Below are 25,205 nucleotides of genomic sequence, written 5' to 3'. Positions count from 1 at the left end.
GTACACGGGTTAAGGTACAAGTCCGGACCTGAACCTGTACGTAAACTACTTGTTCGGAAAATGCTAGATTTTCAATAAGGACAAAAGCATGTTTGAACTGGTAAGAGCATAATATTTGATTGTGCTAGGTATTTTTTATATGAAAACACAGATAAAAATTTGACTCCAGCCATGCAAATGTGTTTTCTGAGCTTTAGAGTGGCTTTAGAGCACTGCCACAGTAATTTCACAGTAATTTTATCTGCCAAAGTGGCCATTCCCTGAGTCAGGTACAGTAGGGTCAGGTATTTTGGACCTGTACCTAATTGATTGTACCCGGTACTGTATCGGTACAGTGTACCTGTACACAGCTCTACCAAACATTAAGACAATATCCCCAGGCATTCTCGAGTTATTGTGTTTTCACCCACAGACAGACAAAACACACGTTCCTGATAAACCAGTCCTGCTTGCCGAACATGTACAAGGGAATTATGTATATCTTTGTACAGCGAGCATTCCAGAACAAAGAGTACTTAATTTTCCATACAGTTTTTTTATCACAAAATACACATAGTCTATCATTTGGAGGAGTTTGGGGGCTTCTAATAGCAGCTTCAATCTTCAGATTAGTTATAGATCAGCGATGGCTTAAGTTTGTTATATCAAGGTACAGTACATGTATTTTTCTCTTTCTTACATGTGCTTAAATCTTCTAGAACTTCTTAAATTTTTTTCCTTGATTCTCCTTCCTGCCGCAAGTACAAATTTTGAACAAAAGTCTTTCAGTTATTGTTTTACTTCATCTGACTAAGCAAATGCTGTATTGTAAATTCTTTTAAGCAAAGGGTAAAAAGGGAGCAATGGCTGAAACAATGGTTGCCTGACTCACCTGACCATCTCTGCCTATCTTGACTGGCTTGTTCTCATTCCATGCATTGAACAGATGTGTGGTCTTGGTAAATGGCAGTTCATGTCTGAAACATGGCAGAAACACAGTTAGACCAAATAGTAAAGCATGCTACACAGTAGTTAAGATACCTTATGCGTAATTTTGAAAAAGATGGCATTACGGCAGTTGTTATAAAAATTGGTAAACTTATTTTGGTGTAAAGTAATAAACATGGCAAAAAAATGCGATGATCCTAAAAAAAATTGGTACAAAAATAGGACTTATTGGAACTCCTGAGGAAGTCAGAGAAATTCACTATAATCATATCTAATTAACTGCTGGCTGTTTAAAAAGAGAAGATAAAAAAACTGAAAGCATTGTTGAGTTTAGACGCGAACTCCCTCAGGGAAAACTTAAAAGCTTCCTTTTTCATATCTTTGATCTGAAGATGGTTCGTTTTCGGGGGGAACCTTTGAAAAATGTATTGAGGTCGGGGGGGGGGGGGGGGGGGACACGGACAAAAATATTGGGATGGTGGGGAGGGCCATAGAAATTTTTTTCTGATTGGGCTTCCAGTGCACCAGCCCACCCCCTGTAGTCCTGTAAATCCAAACAAAGATCTAAGGACCTCCATACCAACTTTTACCGGTAGGTCATTGGCTTCCATAAAATGACACGGGAGCCCAAATTATACAACTTTGGGTGAAATATAGCAAGAAGATACATTTCAGTACAATTTATTCAGGCCTTCTTGAGTTATGCTGTTCATCCACAAACAATCAAACATGCAAATGTTACCAAAAACATATAACCTTCTTATAATGGAAGCTCATCTGTGCTGGTAGTAATCAGAATACAATGCTAAACTTTCTTCCAACACTAAGGCATACACAGGATCAAATTTTTACTACAGTAACTGTCGCCTTCTTCAGGATCAACATAACCGTCTTAGAGAAGGCAATTGAACAATTCAGAGATTTTGTTAATAACTCTCAAAATATACTAATAACAAAATTAGCAATCATATGCAGGCTTTACACTGATGTACAAATGAACAACTTGACAGCATTGAAGTTGGGAAACTTAGATTTGCATATCTCATTGATGTATTGAAATTCTCAGAATTTACCTGTTGATCCAGTCTAGCTTGATAACCCCTCCCAAAGCCTTGGCACTCAGGCCTGGCGGCAGCACCCACTGGACGGGCTTTACATCCCGACGGGACTCACTCGACATTCGAGCAAAACCTGAAAAAGACATCTTCTGTCAACTTACCTTGTATGCTACTGCCTGAACTTGTTCAATAATCTAGTTCGCAACCTATGAACCAATAGTTGATATTCCACATTGCTTGCCAGACATTGTGAACTATAGAATGTAAGCAATGAAATGAAATACCATTGCCCATAACGTGTTGGACAAGCGTCAGCCCGAATGAGTGCATCAAATAGCTGACATACATGCATATATACAAGATTTTCTGCATACTAACTATATATAATACAGTAACTACTACCCCTGATACAAGGCTGGTTGCAGAAAAATCTGTGGGGCCATAATGTAAAATCTGAAATTGAGTATGAATGTTTTCTCCATTGGTCTTTAACACTTTTTGAACAGGACAAATTTAAATGTATGATGTACCTTCTCTTTTTCCCTTGGTAATTTTACTCAAATCAAGGACTTTTACATCACGTCCATGCTTAGATTCATAGAAATCATGTCTCCCTGCTGACATCATCTCTGCAAACTTGTGAATTGCCTAATAGATCCTACTGCAAGTGACAAATCTATCAAATTTGGCAGCGCACTAGATTAGTTCACAGAGGAAAAGTTGTACATGAAAACAACTTGCACAGTTTTGCATCCTACCCAAAACTGTAGCACCACCTTGCTCTAGTTTATAGGAAAGGGAGTTTTTCGACCATTTTCAGTGATTAAATTGTGACCAAAAACTGGCTTTAGTTACTATATGCAGCTTGAGCCATCAGGTTAGAATATTTTACTGGTAGCATGAACAAACAGTTGGTTCAAAAGAGACGCAAATACTTTTCTTTTTCAAACAAATAAGTCAGTTACAAAGTCAAACCCTTTATTGAATCCACTTCTGACTTAATGTACAGTTTAATGAAGAAAACAATAATCCCTCACAAAAATTGCCACCTGTATCATACAGGTAGTAGACCGACCAAATTACCTACTTTTGACCATGCCATGTTGTTCTTGGTCGCCCGGTACGGTACAGTCATCTCCAACCAAAGGCAAAGAGGCTAATTTTATCGTAATTTCTCGCTAAATACCACCCAATATTGGTGTCTCCATGGATTTAACTATGACTTGGACATTACCGGAGGGCAAGATCTAATGTGCGACTGAAAGTTCTGGGTTCCTAATGCCAGTTGGAGGTCCTCTTCCCATTTTTCTGGGTACTTACCTGAAATAAAGTATGCACCCCCATTTTGCCAATGGCTTGTAACAGATGTTGAAAACTTTTAAAAGTTTAAAAAGTGTCACTTTTATCGAGAACATGCATGTATGGAATATCATTCTGCCATGATGGAGTTCCTATTCACAACATTCACATGAACTGGCAAGTTGGCTAAAGCATGTAGCTTTAGTCAGATATCATGGCTTTACTTACTTCAGACCAAGTGTGGATGTAATAATGAGAGGAGAAATTAAAATAGTACAGCAGTAATCGTCTACTGACTCAGAGGTTAAGCATTTACATGACGAAACCAGTTTTAAAGTGAAGCAATATCTTGAAACAATTCACCATGGAGAACATTACCATGTACCGTGGATAACATTACATACCTTGGAATTTCCCACTCTCCTTCACAGAAAACACCAGAATAATGTTGCGGGAGTCCTGTTGAACATATACAAGATTTCTGAATGTCTGAAAAAGTCCAAAAATTCTGATATTCCATGTAACACTACTTCACCTAAATCTGGAGGTTTCCATACATCCAGGATTTAGGGATATATACTAAATGTAACATCAGTAATACCGCCAGAAATGCAAACTTGTCAGACTTAAGTATTCAGACATGTCAGAACACTGAAATTTTGCAGAATGAAAAATGAGGCTCAGCATTCAATGGTTCTCAATTTAGCAAACAATTTAGCGGTGCTGTAAATAAACTGAAACCTGTGCCGCGCAAACCTGCCGGCGTTTCGGCATGTCGACATACATGTACATTTGTATACTGCCTCGCACAGACTTCTGAGGTTTACGGCACTTTCTGTGATATCTTCGGGGACAGATCACGTGAGACAATTTCAAATTCGTGCATTTCTGTTAACTTAACCTTGAGTATCTCCGCGGTGACGATCTCAGGGTCGGCAAAAGTCGGGAAAACAATCGCTGGATGTTTCTTACTATAAATATGGCGCAGGAGTAACAAAACGGTGGCCCCTGCATCAGCCCGTGGTCCTCAAGCCCAGATAGCAGCGATGAAGTTGAGAACTACTTGCCAGGGATAGATCTAGAGCACAGCCTTGTGAGCAAGGAGAAGGCGGAACAAGTGCGGAGACACTGGGGGAGGGGGCAGTCCGCTGAGCCAACTGCAGTCTCCCCGATTGTCTGCAGTCAGAGTCCGATGTTTAAAACCGACAATGATGTTTCAGATTTATAAAAAAACTATGCAGAGGCCAAGGTTTTGCCTGAGGATTTTTAATGCCGTCCAGTAATTTTGGAAATTTTTCCGCCGGCCGTGATTTTTGTCACGGTTTGTGAGATCTTATCAGAACACTTGCTACTGAGATGTGTATGAAGTGAGTATTTTGCATGGACCTGCTTATCAAAAAGTGTCAATACCGAACTCATAAGGACTTGATTACGAACAAGAGTGACAGCCCCCTAAATATGTACACAATGTATGTGTTAAACATTGAAGAAGCAAACTACTGATTCACCTAAGAACAATGTTAAACACTTCTAACCTTGAAAGCCTGGTTGAGTCTCATTTCATTGTTGGGAGGAGTGGACCACACACCCTGAAATAAGCACACCATAAATTACTGTAACCTGGATCAGGTGAAAAATTGCAGTAGTCATACAAATCCACAAACGCGTCTGTGAAGTAATCACAAAGGATAGCAGCACGTTTCCTACTTACTGTAACATAATGTTTAGTGTCGTGTGTTTAACAATAAATTATTTAAGAAATATTGGAGGGTCTTTATTTTTGTGAGTTACATTTTGTATACTTATGCTTAATGATGCTAGCTTTCTATCAATCAATCAAAATGTGCTTCTGTCTTAAACTCTTTAGTATACATGTAATCTCCAGTCTACATGTACTCTCCAGTCTACATGTACTCTCCAGTCTACATTGTACTCTCCAGTCTACATTGTACTCTCCAGTCTACATGTACTCTCCAGTCTACATGTACTCTCCAGTCTACATGTACTCTCCAGTTTACATGTACTCTCCAGTCTACATGTACTCTCCAGTCTACACGTACTCTCCAGTCTACACGTACTCTCCAGTCTACATGTACTCTCCAGTCTACAAGTACTCTCCAGTCTACATGTACTCTCCAGTCTACATGTACTCTCCAGTCTACACATACTTTCCAGTCTACATGTACTCTCCAGTCTACACGTACTCTCCAGTCTACACGTACTCTCCAGTCTACATGTACTCTCCAGTCTACAAGTACTCTCCAGTCTACATGTACTCTCCAGTCTTCACCTACTCTCTAGTCTACACCTACTCTCCAGTCTACACATACTCTCCAGTCTACACATACTCTCCAGTCTACATGTACTCTCCAGTTTACATGTATGTACGTGACTGTGCTCTCCAGTCTACATGTACTCTCCAGTCTACACGTACTCTCCAGTCTACATGTACTCTCCAGTCTACATGTACTCTCCAGTCTACACATACTTTCCAGTCTACATGTACTCTCCAGTCTACACGTACTCTCCAGTCTACACGTACTCTCCAGTCTACATGTACTCTCCAGTCTACAAGTACTCTCCAGTCTACATGTACTCTCCAGTCTACACCTACTCTCTAGTCTACACCTACTCTCCAGTCTACACATACTCTCCAGTCTACACATACTCTCCAGTCTACATGTACTCTCCAGTCTACACGTACTCTCCAGTCTACACATACTCTCCAGTCTACATGTACTCTCCAGTCTACACGTTCTCTCCAGTCTACACGTACTCTAAAAACTGCCCAATGGATGCAGACCACTTGGGGCCCAAAAATTCTGATCTATTTCCACAGGTGGTCACTATAGTCAGGATTTTCAATGCTTGTGTCAATGGGAAAGATTATTTCAGGAAGTGGTCACATTGGCCAGGTGGCACATACATAATGTATGTAGAGGTGGTCACTTGTACAGGCTTGACAGTACTAGTATAATTCTTCATGAGATACATGTGAGTGAACTGTATGTACAAAGTAAAGCTGTATTGAAATGTAACTAGCTTCAAGACAATAATAAGCAGCTCAAGTTTACCTTTGCTTTTGCTAGTGCCACATTCTCATGGTTGTTACTCTTTACTAGGAAGAACCTGGCATCACGGAACAGGTACCGAAGTTTGGAGGACTGATCTGAATATCAGACAAGAAATGTGTAATGTTATTATGGCTCAGTGCTCGAAATACTTTTTTCTGCCAGGTTGCCCACTTCGAAGTTATTATCTTCAAATCAACTTGTCCATTATCTTTCGTTCTAATCAACTATGGTACTTACATGTAGGTTTTATCTTATCAAGTAGTAACCACAAATTTAAAGCTTTCAAACAGTATGGTATTATGACAATCAATCAATCAATCAATCAGGGCAGATGCATGGCGGCTTCAAATTAAGTTACTTCTTTCTAAGCACAGGACTTATCTACCACCCAAGAATCGCCGAAAAAGAGATAGCAAAACTGGACGTTCTGCTGCCTAAAATATAACCTCCATGAAATTTAATGGAGGTAACAAAGTTGCAGTTGAGAATGTTGTGAAAGAAAGATTTCAACTGGACAATGGCATGGCGATTATCATATAATTTTCTTGATAATTCTTACATCAATTTTGAAAATTTCTGTGAGTTACTTTAAAATTTAAATGAAGGTGATCTGAATCTGCAGCAATCAATATTTATAAATTTAAAGCTATCATAAGATCAAACATGTGCGAAGAACAGAATTGTTCACAATGTGTAAAAAGGTTCCATCCAAAACCTTTTATGCTCAGCCTGGTACTACATGTGTATTTAGCATTTGTCAAAATAGGAAAAGTTCTATTCCAGACTTGAATGGGAGAGGTGTCAACACTGGAAACAATCAAAAATAGACCTCTCTCATATGGGAAGTGAAACATTAAAATTACACAATGTACTACATGAACTCTTCCATAATATGATGTTTTTGAGTTTTCTACTTAAGGCCACAGCAAGTAAATTTCATGGATGACATCAGCGCCCTCATTAATTGAAGCCATCCAAGTAAAATTCTGCAGGCAAACAATAAAAGTTCCAAAATCTGCATGTAATCTAGCTGTGATGGCGGAATTGAGGTCAGGTGCCCCCTTCGATTAGAACCATCCATCCACACCTGATTAAACACTATATTAGAATACGGCAGAACGTGCCAGCTGACAGCCTTGCAGCAGACGCTCTTTTGTGTCAACTTGATTTAGATGCATCAGGGGCTTCAGGAATCCGCAAGATGCTTGAGGAATGTGGTTTTGCTTATGTCTGGACTTTACTGATGTCTTTTGTCTTAAATTCATCTCAAATCATCCCATCCATCTACCAACGTTTTAAAGATATGTATTTCCAATCTTTCACAACAGAAATGCCTAGTACCAACAGATTAGTAACATACAGATTACTTACAGATACTTACTTCGAAGAGAAATATCTAAAATCTACAAACATTCGACACAAAACAGCCATCACAAAAACTCCGGATTAGTTCACACAAACTACATTATTGAAAAAGGCAGACATAACTGCATTCCTTTGGAGCATAGAACTTGCCAATATTGCGATTTAGGTAAGACTGAGGACAAGTGCCATTTTGATGCCGGCACTGCTCTCACTATACAACAATGAGAGGAATATCCTCTTAAATTGTATACAAGATAAGTTTCTTAGTTTTCATTACTTAGATAGCCCAGAAAAGTTAGTATCCATATGAAACTAGACAAGCCATATTTTCTGAACCCTGTATGCTCATACATAAGAAGTGAGAAGAAATTGAACCTGTTACATAGCGGTATTGATTAGTCTTTAGATGAGATATCACATTTTGTTATCACTGTGCTTAGCTCATCAGACCATAAACGTGCAATAATGTCTTTCATTCAAATAATTTTCACCTGATATAAAAAAAGAAAAAGAACGAGAAAGGAGGAGAAAGTTCCAAAATGGAATGTCGTGATGTAACCTTGATTGTACTTGTAGAAGTGACACTAGTGAGGTAGCCATGACTGCAGTTGTAGGAGTGAAACTACAAAATTTTGATAGTTGTCAAAAAAAGGGGGCATGAAAGTGTGTCTACCACTGTAGTTTCACTTTGTGCATTTCTTGAATCCAGGAATAAAAGACTTGTTGGCTGTGAACCATGTTTAGTCCCTTCAATTCTTGCTACAATCTTTATAGTTACTAGACAAGTATCTAAGTTGAAAATTTAGCCATCTTGTTGTTTTTTTACCCATGATCTTGTTGTTTTTTCACCCTCTTGCATTACAGTTGGGATATAGAGAGGATGTCATCCATAAACTTTACTTGTTGTGGCCTAACCAATGCTACTGTGAATACAACCTTTCTTCACTGCTTTCACGCTTGATGAAGGGACTCTTGTTCGTTTAGATCTTGAGGCTGCAAAACATAAAACTTTAAGCATGGAAGCAGCAAAGAAATGCAGATTTACTTGACGTGTACTGCATGCTCTGTGACTTTCAATGTACAACAAATAGCATCTCCTTAATAAGCAGATCTAGGACTAAAACATGATTGTTCATTTTTTTTCATTACTTTGTCCATCATTCTAGAGTAAGTGATGCATGTGAAGTAGAAAAGAAAATCACTTAAAAAAACATACAAAATGCAAAATAATCCAAAGCCATATGTCTATTTGGAGATATGCATTTCCCCCACATTCATACAAACATTTAACAGGGATGAGAATCCAAACAACAAAAGACAATGTCAAAGGAGACAATCATCTGCGTGGGAACTTCATAGTGTAAGGCGGGTATCTCACTGGACCAACGGCACGTTGGCGTCTTCGCTGTGACCGGGCAATTTGTGTCAGTTTGATAAAAACTTTTGTCTTGTTGTCTTTTTGGATGATATTCCCATTATAAAGTCAGAGGTAACACAAATCTAATTTGTGATAGCGCTTTTAAGTCAATTCAATCATTAACATTCAAATTCTGACCTTCGCATACAGAAATTCTCACATTCATTTGTATACAAAACAATAAGACAAATATCGGAAAGACATTTGATGAAGAGCATTTAACAGTGTTAAAACACTTCACCCAAGATAGTTACAAAATTTAAATTGGTAAGATTCCTAATATTTGGGATATCTTATCAAATTTATCCTACCAGTCTCATTTTCAGAGTCAGAAGTGTTTCCTCTGTCAAAAACAATTGGTGAGATTTTCCTCTTCCTCTTCCTTCGATCACCGTGTAAAACTTTCTTACTTTCCGTCCCTAAAAAATAAGAAGAGACAATGACATATATCATGCCAATCAGCAGTCAAGACAAGAGGGTGAAAAAGAGAACCAATTTGAAATGATAATGCCCAGGATATAACAAATGCATGTATCCTGCAGACATATTCATGGCCTACATGACATAGTTTTGGCCAAACCAATCTTATTTGTTGCTTCTCAGATTTTTTTCAGAAAGAATATGAAGAGACAAGGCAAACAAGAGCTTTTCAAAAAAGCTGGCGTTTTGTCAACGTTTCTGAGTGTGAAGTTACTGTGAACTGTCTTTTCCCTTTTCTTGAAGTAAAATCTGCCAGAGAAAGTCACTCAAGGGCTGTTGAGTCTATAAGAAAAATTGTCATTTTGGGAAAGGAGTACTGTTTTAATAGAGAAAGGCAGATCGGGGAAAGCAATTTTGAAGTTACGGCACTTAACTTAAGTGCTTTTGAAAAAGCTGGTCTTGGCTTACAATTTGTACTTTATTTTAAAATGAACAATAAGTTCATTATAAAAGCTATCAATGTACATAACACGCAATAAAACATACAATTTGAAAAAGCACCATTGAATCATCAGCACTACGGTAATTAAGTGAAATAGAAGTTCATAACAGCTATGCCTCTATCTAAAATGACTACCAAATGTCAAACAAGTATTCAAACCGATTAACAGCTAACTCATCTCTATTATTACACTGGTTTCCACATTCACAACATTTCTTCCTTAATTTTCTGGATAATTTTGCTAAAATTCATGAAAATTCCCATATTTTTGTGCCAGCTTTGTCTGTGAAAACTTCTGAATGAAGTCGATACTGAACAATGGAGCATTTGCTACTGTAACAAAGGATCGCTGTTTTTGATGGAGTATCCCTATATAATGTCCTTGATCCGACGCCCTTATGGCGTTTATGCAAACAACATCAGGGGGGGTCCCCTGGAAATTGTTGATATTTTGGACCCTTCAAACTCTATTTCCTGCATTCTGAGTGGCGAATGATTGTTGAGTAAAACTAAATGTAGGTTTAATGCGTCCATATCAGCGCAGAAATAGCGCTAGCGGAATTTTCCCACCGCAAAATCATATACGGCTTCATTTTTTTCTATGCTGCAGAAACTGCATTGACAGAAGAGGCTTGGCTAAATTTTCATTGAGGCCACACCAATTTTTTTGGTTCCTTCTCCGAATAGCCTGTCCTGTTTTTCCCATTTTGAAAAAAAAAAATGTGGTCACTATTCCCATTCACAAATTTTTACTCCCAATTTTACTATCTGTTCAGTTGTAAAACTCAATAGCCACTAAAATAGATTATCCTTGTAGGCTTGCACATGCCTACAAAGTGTGGTCACATTGATCATAAGTTGTACATTTTCATTTATCAAAACTATTTCTCAATATCAATCCATATATTACATGGCAAAAGGTAATTTTGCTACTAAAATTATAGTTCTAGATCAAAGAAAGGGGTGCATTGCATTGAAACAAGCCATACAAAGCTGAAACTTGAATAATCATCTTATTCTTTATGTTATGTTAACCCTTATCTTCACCCCAGACTATTTGCAAAAAAAATCATTATTATTTTTTTTCGCCCTGTCGCTCCAGTTTTTTTCTAAAAAAATCCTGAGAATCAACAAGTAAAATTGGTGTGGCCTAATATCGTTATGAAGGCTGCTAAAAATTGCTTTAAACGTTCCAAGAGGCGGTTAATTTTGTGCAGCTTACAACGCAACCTGCAAACCCTCTAAGAAACTCCCGTCATATTGTTCACGTGAAACCCATATGCTTTCTTTAGATCAACCAATCAGAGCACAGGTTATCTGAGCTAAGCCAATCAGAGCTCAGAACATGCGGGCTTGTTGCATGTTCACGAGTATTCAAACCTCAAGATGGCGCCTGTGGCTCGGACTGAAATTACAGCAGTAGAAATACATTTCATTCTCAGGTTTATGTTTTAATATCCCGGTAGAAATGGAACTGGTCGATGGCTGATCCTTGAATACAAATTCTTATGAGGTTTTCGGCTTTCAATCGTGCTCTGTCATAGTTTGCAGGACACGAATGACAAAAAATGAATATGACAGAATGACACTTGCATAAACTTCGAAATACCTACTTGAATCTTGAAAAACGAGTTTTTAATGAGATCAACATATGCGAAAGGTGCCGACATCTATTGTTTTCTAGCATAACAATACCAAACAAACGAAGGAATGCTATTTTCTGACGCTGGACGGTGTCCATATGCCCGTAGCTTCAGTGGAAAACACAAATTGCCGAATTTTTCAGAGTGGACGGCCTCTGTCTGCGTTCAGACCGTCCCAAGCTAGACGAGGCCGTCATTTGATTGGAAGACGGCCCTCTGGCCGAAACACTCCCGCCATAGCGGCGTGGAAATAAACGGCGCTAGGCCGAAAAAAAGAATTACGAGCAAAAATACCCGGGAAATATTGCCAGAAAAACCTTAACTTTCAATTTGAGAGGATCCTGGTAATAATGTAGCAAATCCCCCATTCTTAAAAAAAAAGAAAAGAAATGAGTGTCTAAGGTAAGAACGTACCGGGCGGATTTTGAGGGGAATTAGGTTTATTTGAGAGGTGATTTTGTGAATGGGGATTCTGGCGATATCAAATCTTTTTTTTTCCAATACGCCGAAAAATAGGAGCGGCAATTCCGAGAACCAACAATTAAATTGGTGTGGCCTAATGACAGACAACAATTGGCATGTGATAGTGTTGATTTTTCTATTGAACATCATCCTGTCAGCAGTGCAGATTTTGACAGGACGGCTACACAAGTTAGATTGCGAACAAACATCTCAAGCGCTCACGCAGCTGGGGCGATTTGTTAAACTGCAGGAGACGCCAAAAACAGCGGAGGATCTTATCAGCAGGATAAGGCTGACCTCCTATGGAATCTCGGCCTGGTTACTACTACGTGTGCGAGTAACATTCCAGACATACCAACCCGGCATAGCTGGGATTCACGAAATTGTTTGGAACGAAATACATATAATTAATATAACTGTTTGGCGCTCTCCTGAAGCATTGCCAAAAATACACATGATATGAATTTTGGAATGACTGAAAAATGATCCTTCTATGTTCATGATCACAGCCTTTACAGATGTTAACCTAAACAACTCAATCTGACATCTTCCATGATAAGGAGAGGTGAGTACCTGAGTCTGAGCAGGTGGGGCTGAGACTCCTGCTGGGGGAGCGGGAGTCCATCCCACTGGGACTACGGCTCCTGCTCAGACTGTTGCTGGCACTACTGAAGCTGTGGGAGGATGAAGTGCTGGCCTCACTCCGCGTGTCAAACTCCATCTCCTGACTGGATACTGGCTCTGTATCTACAGCGGCAGGCTCCACCCCACCAGGGTCCTCAGTCCCCTCCACACCTTTCTCCTCCAGAGTCTCCAGGCCGGGGGGGGCGTCTAGCAAGGACATTTCACAAAGCAATCATTCCGCATTGGGTTAGTCACCACACCTGCATATAGAGTGCCATCCAGCAGGGGGCTACAACAGTCTAAATCATAGCTCTGAAGGATCAGTGGTAGAAATACTTTTTTCCAGTGTTCTGCAATACTGAAGAATATCATCAAACTTTTGTTCTGTAATTCGGAAAATTTTTGTCAAATACACAATTCGGGAAATGCCTATTACTATATCAATATCATTTCTAGCTTTGCAACTCATAGCATTACACTGTTATTCTTTATTCTCTCACTCTATCTTTGGGTTTTATTTCAACATTATTTTGTCGGGATATGACATAAGATATACAAGTATTTAAAAAATCTCTACCTTTTTTTTAGTTGAGTAAAATTTCTCATATGGCAAAAATAACAAAAAAGTAGTTAATTTAGCCCCTAGAAATAATATGGATATAATCTATTTCATCATCAGCCCTCTTTCGACATTTGGAAATTGCAGTTTTGCAAATGTCCATAGAGGGCAATTTGTGTCATTCTTGCGTGTTATTGCGAGATACAGCCAGAGTTCTCGAAAATTCCAACATGGCCACAGTTTTTTTTATTTCTTGGCCGAAATTGCTGAAGTTTTTATTGACTTCTTGTGTTTTTCTGCGCATTTGAACAGGTTGAATACGGATGGAACTTCTAAATTCTAATTTTGCAGTGTTCTTCATAATAGGACTTTGATACACGTGGCATATGTAATCAACGGCAGGTGGAACATCAGCAGAGGCCAATTTGGCAAATAAGGGCCGGAGTTGCATTATTAAAGCAAAATTGCCATAAATCGACTTTTCTTTTCGGTAAATTGTGAGAATAGCACACTTGTGACATTTGTAAGCTAGTTAATCAAAGGCAAGCACTTTCACTTTCACACATACAATAGATGTCATTTTGGAAGAGAAGACCATCATTTAGAATAGATTATGCTAATTACAGCCTTATGTGTATCATCAATGGGACACTATCTACATGTAGATAAAACAATAAATCTACAAAAGCTCAACATATTTCATGGAGGTAGCAGGCATCCGGACTCTTGGTCCCCGATGTTTCTGGATTGCTTAGGGCAGTTGACATGATTGACACAAAATCCTACATATGCCAGGGTCACATTTCCAAATAGGCTCTCGACTGGGCAGTTTGCCAGAACAAAAAAATATGACATAAATGACAACAAAACACACCAAACATTGAAACAAATAGTCATGAGCATAATTGTGCATATTTTTCGTTTCTGCCCGAACAGGTTTCAGTCCAGTTGGGCCCGTTTGGAAACGTGACCCTACAATAACTCACATTAATTTTTGTGCGGAACAAGAATATTATGAAAATATCATTTAACTTTTAAGATGTCTGCATAAAGATGAAACTACAAAAAGAATATCTTAATTAAAATTAGACTCCCTTATTCATACATAGGTTAATACTGAAAAAGTCCAAACCAGTATTCTATCTTACCTTGACGATTATATCCTTCACTCTTTGACATGGGGAACATTTCAAGCATCTGAAAGTACAAGAAGGAAAGCAATCAATAGTAATTACAATGACTCATAAATGCTGAACAATAAAACATAAAAATGATACTTTTGAATTAATTTTCATTTACAAACAACTGTCAGTAACAGTTTTTCTAAATCTTAAACCAAAGCAAGCTGATCCGAAAACAACAACGTGTGATTTGGAAACCCCAAATCCCCCAACACCCCTGTCCGTCCTCCAGAGCGAGGCGCCGTATGGTAACACAGGACAGGAAAGACGCCTTAGGACTCTGCATGGCCCTCACAGACTGGTCCAGTGTATACTGGGCCAGCTCAGTAGAGGATAAGGTTAAAGTCTTGAATTAATCTTCTTTTAAAGACTACTTCAAGACATCTTAAATTGTCTTAACCTCATTTACATACCTACTCAGAGTTTTGGTATAAAACCTGGTGTTCTCAGTCCTATCGTTATTGAGTCACTGACGAAAGACAGTGGATGCTGTCTGAAACGTCTGACTGTTTCAAAAAATTTTATCCAGTTGCTTGAGTAATTATTTTTGGCGGATAAGGTAAAAGGTTTAACTACATTCAACTACATCATGCAAACCAAATCAGCACTCGAGAAAAGACAGCCAGCCTTCCAGAAACACGGTAAAACAGTAGCCAGATGGAAGAAGCTCCCAAACAACGAACTGGGCCGCACACAGAAATGAAAACGGATTATCGCCCTCACCAATGTGCCAGAAGACCAACCAGCAGACCAACTAAGCAACTTCTTTGCAGAGGCAATGTCGCACAGCAGTACCTTTGCCCTGATCCCACTTCCACCAACTGATGCTTCCTCTGATCTCTGCAGCATTGGCCAGGTTAAAGCAACACTTAAAAACCTGCAGACCTGACAATATACCAAACTGGGTACTGAGCCTGTTCTGTGAGGATCTAAGCCCAGTCATCTGATGAATGCGTCCTACAACATGGGCATCATGCCATCACTGTGGAAAACAGCTAATATCTGCCCTGTGCCTAAAACAACTCACCCGACATCTAAGAAAGACTGGAGACCAATCTCCCTGATCTCCACACAGGGAAGGTACAGGAGAGGTTCGTGCTGAACAGATTTTTCCCCCATAATCAAACCCTGGATAAAAGATCAGTTTGCGTAGTGGATACTTAGTGGATCAACAGTTACCTGTTGGGCAGGAAGCAGCGTGTTGCTGTCAACAGTCAGGTCAGCAGGTGACAGAATGTCACATCCCGAGTTCCACAGGGGTATATCTGTCTACGATTAAACACCCAACAACTACTAATATTGGGTACGCTGACGACATAGGATTACCATTTACCAAGAAGCATCCCCTGTGTCACTGCTGATCTAGACAACACCATGCAGGAAGAGGCCACTCACCTAGATTCATGGGCAACACAAAACAGCGATAAAACTCTAGAGTAACTCCAGACCTCCCCCGCGCATTCTTGGAGGGAAAGAGGTAGCAGTCGTCACATGTGCCACCTACCTGGGTTTTAAGATCAGTTCTAACCTAAAGGGGATGGTCAAATTACTCACGTGGCTAAGAAGGGGTCACAACGCCTTCACTTTCTCCGTTTGCTCACCAAAGGTGGCATGCCCCCTAACAATCTTACAACAGTACACACGACCCTTATCAGACCTATTTTAGAATATGCAAATGTTGTGTATTCGGTTGCGTAGCATTGACAAATCATTTCCTACACCGATCGTCCGCCACCATTGAATGTCAGCTGTATTTTGCATGTTACGTAACCCTCATCACGTGTTTGCGTTTCGCATCCAGTGGTAGAAATACTTTTTTTCAGTGTTCTGCAATATTGCAGAATGTCAAAATTTTTTTCTGCAATTTGAAAATATTTTCTGCAAATACACATGCCTCCATACTACAACCTTCTCAACTTAATAATGCCTACTAACTTACATTATATCTAGAGCTTTGCAACATTGCTGTAATTCTTTATTCTCTCACCCCATCTTTGATTATCACTAGCAAAGTTTTTAAGAGGAATAACATGCATGTGTGTGAAAAATATTCAAATTAATAGTAGCGAAAATTGCAACAGCAAAATATTTATTCAATATCAATCAAATCAAATATTCGTTTGATTATTTCAGTATGTGTATCAAAATTAAAAACAAATTCAACAGCTTGCCTGATAAGGAGGACAAGGGAATTATATCCTTGCGAGAAATACGTGTTGTGATGCGTATTATGATTAATAAATAAGATCACACGACAAAAAATGTGACACAGCCACGGCCCACAGAAAACATGACAGAAACCAAAAAAAAAAATTCAAAATAAAATGCCTCCTGCAAACCTTGGCCTCTGTGTAGGTTTTCGTATAAATCTGAAACATTGCTATCGGTTTCATACATCGGACTCCGACTTCGATATTTTTGGTAATTACCTGTTCTTTATCATCCTTTGAAGTTTTGCCATGCTCCATCATCTTCCTGCTGTCCCCATGTTTCTTCAGAAGTCTTTTCTCTGTGTCGGTGTTTCCCTCATCTTCCATTTCCATTGAACTGTCTTGCTTGTTGTCCAGTGCACCACCTGCATGAAAAGATGTGTTTGAACTTGGCAAAGAAGCTTGGAAACCTGTGTTGAGTCCATAATATTACTTGTCTCTGTAGCAGGCTTTTAGCTTGGATTTAGACCAGGTTTGGTAGTTTGCTTGGTTGTCTCCTGCCAACCTTAAACCCTGCCAGAATAGCATGTATGAGCAATACAACAACTTTGCCAAACATGCTGTACTTTTACTGGTGACATCAGTACATCAAATGCATCAAAGACCACAAAGAGTACAGCAAGTGCCACCTCCAAAAAAAACAAGCAGCTACCTTAAATCAGCTAAATTATACACTGATAACTTATGGATGACGTCCTCTGGAGACCCCAAAATGCTGGCGAAAAAAAGAAAAATCCAACAAAAGCAAAAATGCTGCTAAACCACAGGACTGGACTACAAAGCTGATATTGCGAATTGAACCACAGAACAGTATATCAAACAGGCAACAAGTCTTGTGGTGTTTTGTTTTTTGTTTGGTCAAATGTGGAATTTTCACAGATTCTTTCCTTAAGATATTCTTTCTTAAAAATTTGATTCTTTACTAAAATAACTTTCTTGAACTTTCCTCGTTTTTGAAGAAAATGAAAAGATGCAACTCTAGTTTGTGCTTAAAACAGGGATTCTTGTATACAGATTAATATTCTTGCTGACAGAAAAATTTCCTTTGCACAAGGAAAAACAAGAAAAATAAGAAAAAGGATTTTTGGTAGTGTATTGTTTCAGTAAGCAGATATGCTGTTTTGGTTAATATAAACAGAAATTTTCTTAAATGAAAAGATGGCTGTTATTCTGTTTGCAGTTGTACAGAGTGTATCATATCAGAGTTGTGCTGGATTAATGCAAATCATGCTCATTTGCACATTATTGTCAATTGGCAATCGTTTCTTCTTCTCTACCTAACCTCCTTGGTGCCACCCAGGCCTCCGGATGATCCATGAAGGCAAATAGTTCTGGGATGTACAATCAGTAGATAACTTACCCTCTGGTAGGGTCCTGTCAAGAGGCTGCTTACTGACATCCCTTTCTTTCTGCTTGACTCTGGCTGCTTCCCTGTCTTGCTTCTCCATCCCTTGTTTCTTGTCCTTGTCACTTTCCTGGCTGATTTCTACACCTTTCTTATTTTCTCTGACTTTTCTACCGCGACTGCCAGGACCCTTCCTCCTCTCACTACCTCCGAGTGTCTCTCGGACGTCTTTGTTAGCTGGGTCACTGCCTACAAATGTCTTTTCAGGCACTTCCCCAGCCTTGTCATCCCCTGTTCCCTCCAGTTTTTTGTGAGGTGACTTGTCAGCAGTATTGTTGGACCTCTGGGCTCTTGTGGTCGCTCCTACTTTTCTGTGCTTCAATCTTCCACACTTGCCAGCAATACCTAAAACAAAGAAGCAAACCATAAACTTAAGGCAACATTTTTGAGAAAATGCAGGATATTTCCCTCCCACTAGTAAAAGAAGTATGAAAAAATGATGTTTTTGCATTATACAAAGAAGGTCTCATTAGCATAACACACATTCCATTGTATTCACCATTCCTAAAGCTACTTATGTTGCGAATGGAAAATCCCTACCATTGGCCAAACACCAGCAAAAACAATACTGTAAGTCTACTTAGATCTGCGGTATAATTAGATCCGCGGGATCCGCGGCGACCTCTGCACCGCGAATCAATTTCCCCGCGGATATGTTTATCGTACTTTTGCCCCCCTCCCCACATATACGAGTGAGCTCGACTTCAGGGAAAAGCGACACATAAACAATGCACGCGATTGTGTAAAACATGACAAGCTTTTACACAGTACATACGAGTTAACAAGTGATATTACATATGATTCGCAGGAGTTTGGCCGAGCGGCGTCGCTACTCCCGACCGCTACACACATAGAGTAATTTACCGAGAAATCAGAAAATAACTATGGAGATACACGCCACAATTTTGGCTTTGCATTGTTGTTACAGGCGTGGGGACGCCGTTTACCGGCGTACAATCACGCTCTTTTGTTTCTTGCTATTGTTATGCTTGCAAACCATCGATATCGGTGCCTTTGACATATGTTGATCTCATTAAAAACCTGTTTTTCAAGAAAGCCAGCAAAAATATGTAAAGAAAAAAAAAAGATTTTCGCCCGAGCATTTGAGTCCCTACGCTGTGATTTGCCGCCATTCGCCGCCATTTGTGGTCGTATTCGGTGGAGAATCTATCCCTTTAATTTTCTTCCCGTGGAAATTCTGCTTAGGTAGGGTAGATGAGTCGTGTTTACGCCGTGATTTTACTTCAAAATACAGCGCGCTAGCGGCAAGGGCCGGGCTGGGCCGCCATCTTTGTTTACTCTTGTTTACCGCCTGTTTGGTTTGAGTCAGAAAAACTTGCTCTGATTGGTTGACTGCAAGATTTCACGTGATCACAAGGCGGGAATTCCCCGTCACAGTTTCGGCGTGGACCGCATTTTCTGACGATTTTGAAGCAGTTTTGTGGCGACCTTCGTAACATTTTTGATTTTTAAAAATTAACCAAACATTTTCTGATGGCAGTATTCAGTTATTTTTTTCTACTCATCGCCCAGCGCGAATTTAGAACCACCGCGGATTCTCCATTTGCCCGAAACCGCGGATTTTAGGCCCCGCGGATCTAAGTAGACTTACAGTATGTTTCCTCCCTGTATATGGAAGGAAATATAACTTAAGTTTGTCTGAGGTTACAACGTAAAAACGGGTACTCGCCGTCCCCCAGCACCGGGTGACGGTCAGGGAGTGGCGCCCCTGCCCTCTGAGGAGCCAGGGGACAGAGAACACCGGACTCAAAACACAAATACTAGTACTAGTAGACTGCGATCAACCAGTGCCCCAATTGACCTTGACCAAGATACTGTGCCGTAGCCCTCAGTATGATGAGGTTGAGCACATAATCACAAGAGGAAAACACATATACAGTCAAACCTGTATTAGCGGTCACCTTTGCATAGCGGCCACCTGCCCATAGTGGTCACTTTTTGTCGGTCCCTTGGATTTTTCCCATTGACATAAGCATTAAGAATTAGGCTATAGCGGCCAACTGTCCAACGCGGTCGCGGCCAGACGATTTTCGGTCCCGCGAGTACAGTAACACTGCCGATAACGGGCAATGTGCGCCGGTGGAAGCCGCATCGCGACCACACGCCGGGTTCAAAATCTTCATTTTTTTATGCAGTTATCAAGTTTATGTGAACTCAACTTGACAGGATAATAATGATAAAGAAAACAAGAATGTTTTATCTTTGTTAGATTTATGGTTTGACGCGAACTGAAGTATTTCTTCACATGGCTTGCGTTTGTACATCGTAGCATATTTGACTATTTCTGTGCATTTGGACTGGGCAAAAATTACGGTAGTTTTTGGAAAATACAGCCCGCACATGTATCTGATGCGCTAAGTTCGCTAATTGTTTCAATATCGGCCCAATATTTCCGTTTTCCCCGGGAATTCATCCGAAAATGTGCCCAAACACGATTTTCAAAATGCACACGATTTTCAAAATGGCGGAGCAGCATAAAGGTCATCGGAAGACACCACTGTTGCGGAGGTATAGTGTGTTAAATTTATTTTGCTGCAAACTATCACTGAGGATAATTACTTGACCAAAAGCCTCAAACTAAATATGGATAAGATTACTATGATGTAAAATTTGGGCTGTTGCAATTTTCTTAACAGAAAAAAGCCCTCAAAAGAGCGACCTTCCTCTCATTACCCTATTAGCATAATGGTAGAAGCCGATCGGGACAAGCAAACAACAACAGACAACAAGGAAAATTGTCGCCACGATTTTATGTTTGAAAACGGTCGAGAACTAACAGTAAGTGGCAACTGAGCAACATATATTTTGTTCTTAACTAACTAGGTGGCATTTTGCTGCGAAGGACTTAGGTTCATATGATTAGAACTCGTTGGTGACGCGTGTGCCGGCAGTGAAGCAGTCGCGAATGATCAAGAGTAGAGTATGGCGATGCTGGTCTGTTCAGACATGAAGCTCGAGTAAGCCATGGATTTTGGAGTTGGCAGATACAATAATTCTTTTTTCAAGCCCATAATAGAAGTAAAAGAACAAGAATCGAATTTCTAAAATATGCCTTACCTATGTTAATGTTTACATGTGTACTGTACGGTGAATAAAAAAAAAAATGTATCTCAGTGGGTACTGAAAACATGTGTCAGTCGTGGTCAATTTATCAACATTTTCTCCATAGCGGCCACCTGTCCTTAGCGGCCAGTTTTGGCCAGTCCCTTGAGTGACCGCTATAGACAGGTTTGACTGTACTCCAGTAACACAATATTCCTAGCACACAGTTTAAACTAAAAGGCATATACGAGGGGTCATCAATAAGTCCTCGGCCTCACCCAGAAATAAGGTGCACAACTTAAAAATTGGGGAATAATCTTTAACTACAAAGGCTTTTATGAATGTCTGCCAAAATTCAAATCATTGTGATCATTCCTTTTCAGGCGACACCCAGTAATGTTAAGTGAGGTAGAAGGATAAAGACATGGACAATTGAGCTGCGACCTGAGGCGTGCAGGCTAACTTGCTCTGCTGAATGTCAGATATCCGCTTCTTTTAATCTTTTTAGTTGAAATAAGAAGTAATTGTTTGTCAGATATTTTGAGAAAAAAGAAGGAACTGATCACCAAACATTTTGACGTTGTCTTCAAAGATTTTATGCCGATTTATGGCATTCATGGTACCAGGAGCTCGACTCGATTTTTAAAAGGATGTCAATTGAAAAGTAATGACCACATTAATTTGAAATTTGGTGCATATTGCTAAAAGACGACTATGCCCCGAAATGTAAGTTGTGCACCTTATTTATGGGTGAGGCCGAGAACTTATTTAACATCCCTCGTACACAACCCCAGAAGCGGGTGTTAATGTGTCACATCCTTATGAATACAAAATCAACCAAATCTGTAAAAATTATTAACTGATGAACAAATTAACAAAGAGTCCATAGGACACCATTCTCCGTGAAGTATTTATAACTTGTGTAGGTGTATAGGTGTTTTGTTATTTTCCTTTGCTGTTGATCGGCTAGTTGTAGGATAAATGCATGAAATGGATCTTGATGTAAAGTGCAAAGTCACAGACCCTGATTTGACAGGGAAACAAGGCATACCATCCGCGAATAGTTATTAACATCACCAAATGTCAGATCTAATATCATATGTAAATAACAACTATAATTACAATTCCACACACACATCATCAGTTGGATACTTGCATCAGCTACCAAAAATTGATAATGTTTCGGAGGCCACCACGGCCGCTTTCACTAAATTGCAATACACAAAATATCTACATGGTTGCACTGGCCAGGTCCTGTAGATATGAAAAAGTATTTCACATTTTGTAGGTCTGAGGTCTTTTTGTTGCTCCATAGGCAGTTGTTTACACCAATGCAACTGGGTCAAACCCAGGTCCGGCAGTGACCCGGAGACCGCCATCTTAGAGAACGCTGTGCATAGCCTTCTGCATTTTGACAGGGAGGTCAGAAGGTCATTCACCTTCCAGGCGTTTTGGTCTGAAAAATAGGGTTCTCCTGAACTCTTTCGCAGCTAGAACTCACAATTCCATTGCTGCATCAGTATGTAACTTGACATATTGTTTGCTAGATTGACATAGCTATGCACGTTGTCTATTTTACAATCATTATGTAACAGTGACTAAACGACCACAGCAAGTACCAAAAGAAACCACCCTATATCTGTTTATGACATTGCCCGATATCAGGCCGAGCTTAATCGTTTGCTGGATAGGAGGGCTGTTTCATATATGCGTCAATATAGGGGCGCAATTACGATATCACATTGATGATAAAAGCAGTTACGGTGTAAAAAATACATCGTGCATCACCACGCCCAACCTAGCTAACGATATGCCAAGTTACACACCAATGCTACAACGGGATTGTGAGTTCTAGCTGCGGACACGAAACAAAAGCATTTCTAATACTCCCGTCAGGAGGTCATCCTCCTTCCTGGAGTAATGAATCATTTATAATCCAGGACCTTTATCATGAGTGGTGCCGCTTCATGAAGACCCATGGGGTATGATGCATGATGGGAGTCATCCCTTAAGTATTGTTCCTATGGGATAATTGCTGAAGTTCCAGATCAATTTTTGGGTCAACACAATAGAATAGAAGAATTAAGGTGCTAAGGGTGGAAATTGATGAACAACTATTCACACAAACGCTACAACCATTATTTTCACCTTGGTGAAGGTTAGACATCCAGGTAGTAACTTAAGTAAGATACGCCAAAAATAGTTAATCAAGCAACTGGATAAAATTTTGAAACAGTCAGACGTTTCAGACAGCATCCACTGTCTGTCGCCTACCAGTCTCCCCCGGTCGCTGGGAAAATAGTAGAAATTGGCCAAATAGAGTCAAATGTTTGAAGGGAGTCGGCTACGGAGATAGGGTCAAATTGGCAACCGAGGAGACTGTGAAAAGTCGGCGAGTTCTCTGATCGGCACTAATCACTATCTAATAGGTGCCAAGTAGCTAAATGATCCTTTTATTGCTCTGCGAGCAGACCGTAACAGAACAGACAAGCCCAGGACAATTGTAACAGGAAGTGCCTTGTCCGTCATCAGAATTCGTTTTGCCCATCAAAACAACACTCTAACACGTTGGGTTGGCCAAAAAAAGGACAAATCTCATTGATATTTGTTACAATAGTTGTACCTTGAAGAACTCGTAACATGTTAACTAACCTTCGCTGATCGACAAGGCAGAATATGGGCTGTACTGTTTCAAAATGGCACCCAAGCCGCGCACCCAAACCGCGCACCCAAACCGCTAGTATCTATCTACCAGACTAACCGCGCAGGCTATAGGGAGAACATTTGCCGGGGGACTTTGGCCGTCTCCGTAGCCGACCACCTTCATACAATTGACTCTATTTTGGTCAATTTCTACTATTTTCCCAGCGACCCGCGGAGGCTGGTAGAGCCTACAAACCGCACGCCCAAGCCGCACGCCCAAGCCGTGATCAGCGGCACTGGACGATATTTTTACCATTAACTTTAATTTAAGAAGATTTTTAGACGTTTTTAGTGGGTTTATAAGGGCCAAAACATCACTTAGAAGTTAGTCTGCCGAGAGTAACTGAAAAAGCTAGTCTTCTGGCCGTGCCCTAATTGATTTATGACCTAAATGATCTCAACTCCAAAGCTACTACCTTTGTACAGAAAATGAGCGGATTAATTTTATTGCCTTTATTCTCGCCGACTTTTCACAGTCTCCTCGGTTGTCAAACATTTGACTCTATTTGGCCAATTTCTACTATTTTCCCAGCGACCGGGGGAGACTGGTAGAGTCCAATTTGACCCTATCTCCGTAGCCGACTCCCTTCAAACATTTGACTCTATTTGGCCAATTTCTACTATTTTCCCAGCGACCGGGGGAGACTGGTAGAGTCTAGACCAAGGATAGGACTGGAAAACCAAGTTTTATACCAAAACTCTGAATAGATATGTTAATGAGGTTATTTAGGATGTCTTGATGTAGTCTTCAAATTAGAAGATCAATTCAAGACAAGGTTGTATGCTAATAGTTCAATTAGTTACTGTTGTTTTAGTATAGTAACTAAATGTTGTTCGTCCAGGGGTGGGGGGTAGTGCATTATTATATCCCAAGTGCCTGAAAGTTCAATGCTTAGACCCCCTTTCCTGTTGAGGGCGAGATTGTACATCCTCAAATATATTGCTTTTCTAACTCCTCGTTCGAACCAGCGGGATTCACGACCTAGGATGTCCGTGGATTCTAGATTGAATGAGTGTCCCTGGTTGTGTTTAAGATGGTGGAAAATGGCAGAGGAGTAGCGGTAAGCGCTCTTTCTGCAGTGTTCATTGTACCTTTGTCTTAGTGGTCGGCTAGTCTCCCCAATGTACATAGAGGTAGATAGCTCTTTGGACAGAGAGTAAGTGGTATGTTTGGGCCCCTAGCAGCTTTTTTGGAACTGCAGGAGCAGGTTTTGCTTCAGACTTTGAAAGGGAATACACGGTAACTCAAGAAGGGCTTGATTGATGGTCATGATTTTTGGTTTGTAGATAGCT

The 25,205-nt window shown here is 40.0% G+C and overlaps 1 protein-coding gene across 3 annotated transcripts in view; it reads right to left on the bottom strand.

Moving 5' to 3' along the window:
* LOC136444389 (YTH domain-containing protein 1-like) overlaps positions 1-25,205 on the bottom strand; it is a 46,592-nt gene that overhangs the window by 14,783 nt on the left and 6,604 nt on the right. For 2 of the 3 annotated variants that reach the window (XM_066441919.1, XM_066441920.1), the window contains exons 3-13: positions 18,102-18,491; positions 16,961-17,106; positions 14,499-14,547; positions 12,741-12,998; positions 9,452-9,559; positions 8,660-8,716; positions 6,359-6,453; positions 4,820-4,873; positions 3,689-3,743; positions 2,001-2,118; positions 872-956 (exon numbers count right to left, since the gene is read on the bottom strand). In XM_066441919.1, the coding sequence (XP_066298016.1) occupies positions 872-956; positions 2,001-2,118; positions 3,689-3,743; positions 4,820-4,873; positions 6,359-6,453; positions 8,660-8,716; positions 9,452-9,559; positions 12,741-12,998; positions 14,499-14,547; positions 16,961-17,106; positions 18,102-18,491 (1,415 nt within the window). The remainder of the gene's footprint in view (positions 1-871; positions 957-2,000; positions 2,119-3,688; positions 3,744-4,819; positions 4,874-6,358; positions 6,454-8,659; positions 8,717-9,451; positions 9,560-12,740; positions 12,999-14,498; positions 14,548-16,960; positions 17,107-18,101; positions 18,492-25,205) is intronic. The other variant, XM_066441921.1, reaches the window with a different exon arrangement.

This window comes from Branchiostoma lanceolatum, chromosome 11 (genome assembly GCF_035083965.1).
Source record: "Branchiostoma lanceolatum isolate klBraLanc5 chromosome 11, klBraLanc5.hap2, whole genome shotgun sequence".
NCBI lineage: Eukaryota > Metazoa > Chordata > Leptocardii > Amphioxiformes > Branchiostomatidae > Branchiostoma > Branchiostoma lanceolatum.
Note: the sequence above shows the minus strand (reverse complement) of the source record. Positions and strands in the feature narration are given on the sequence as shown.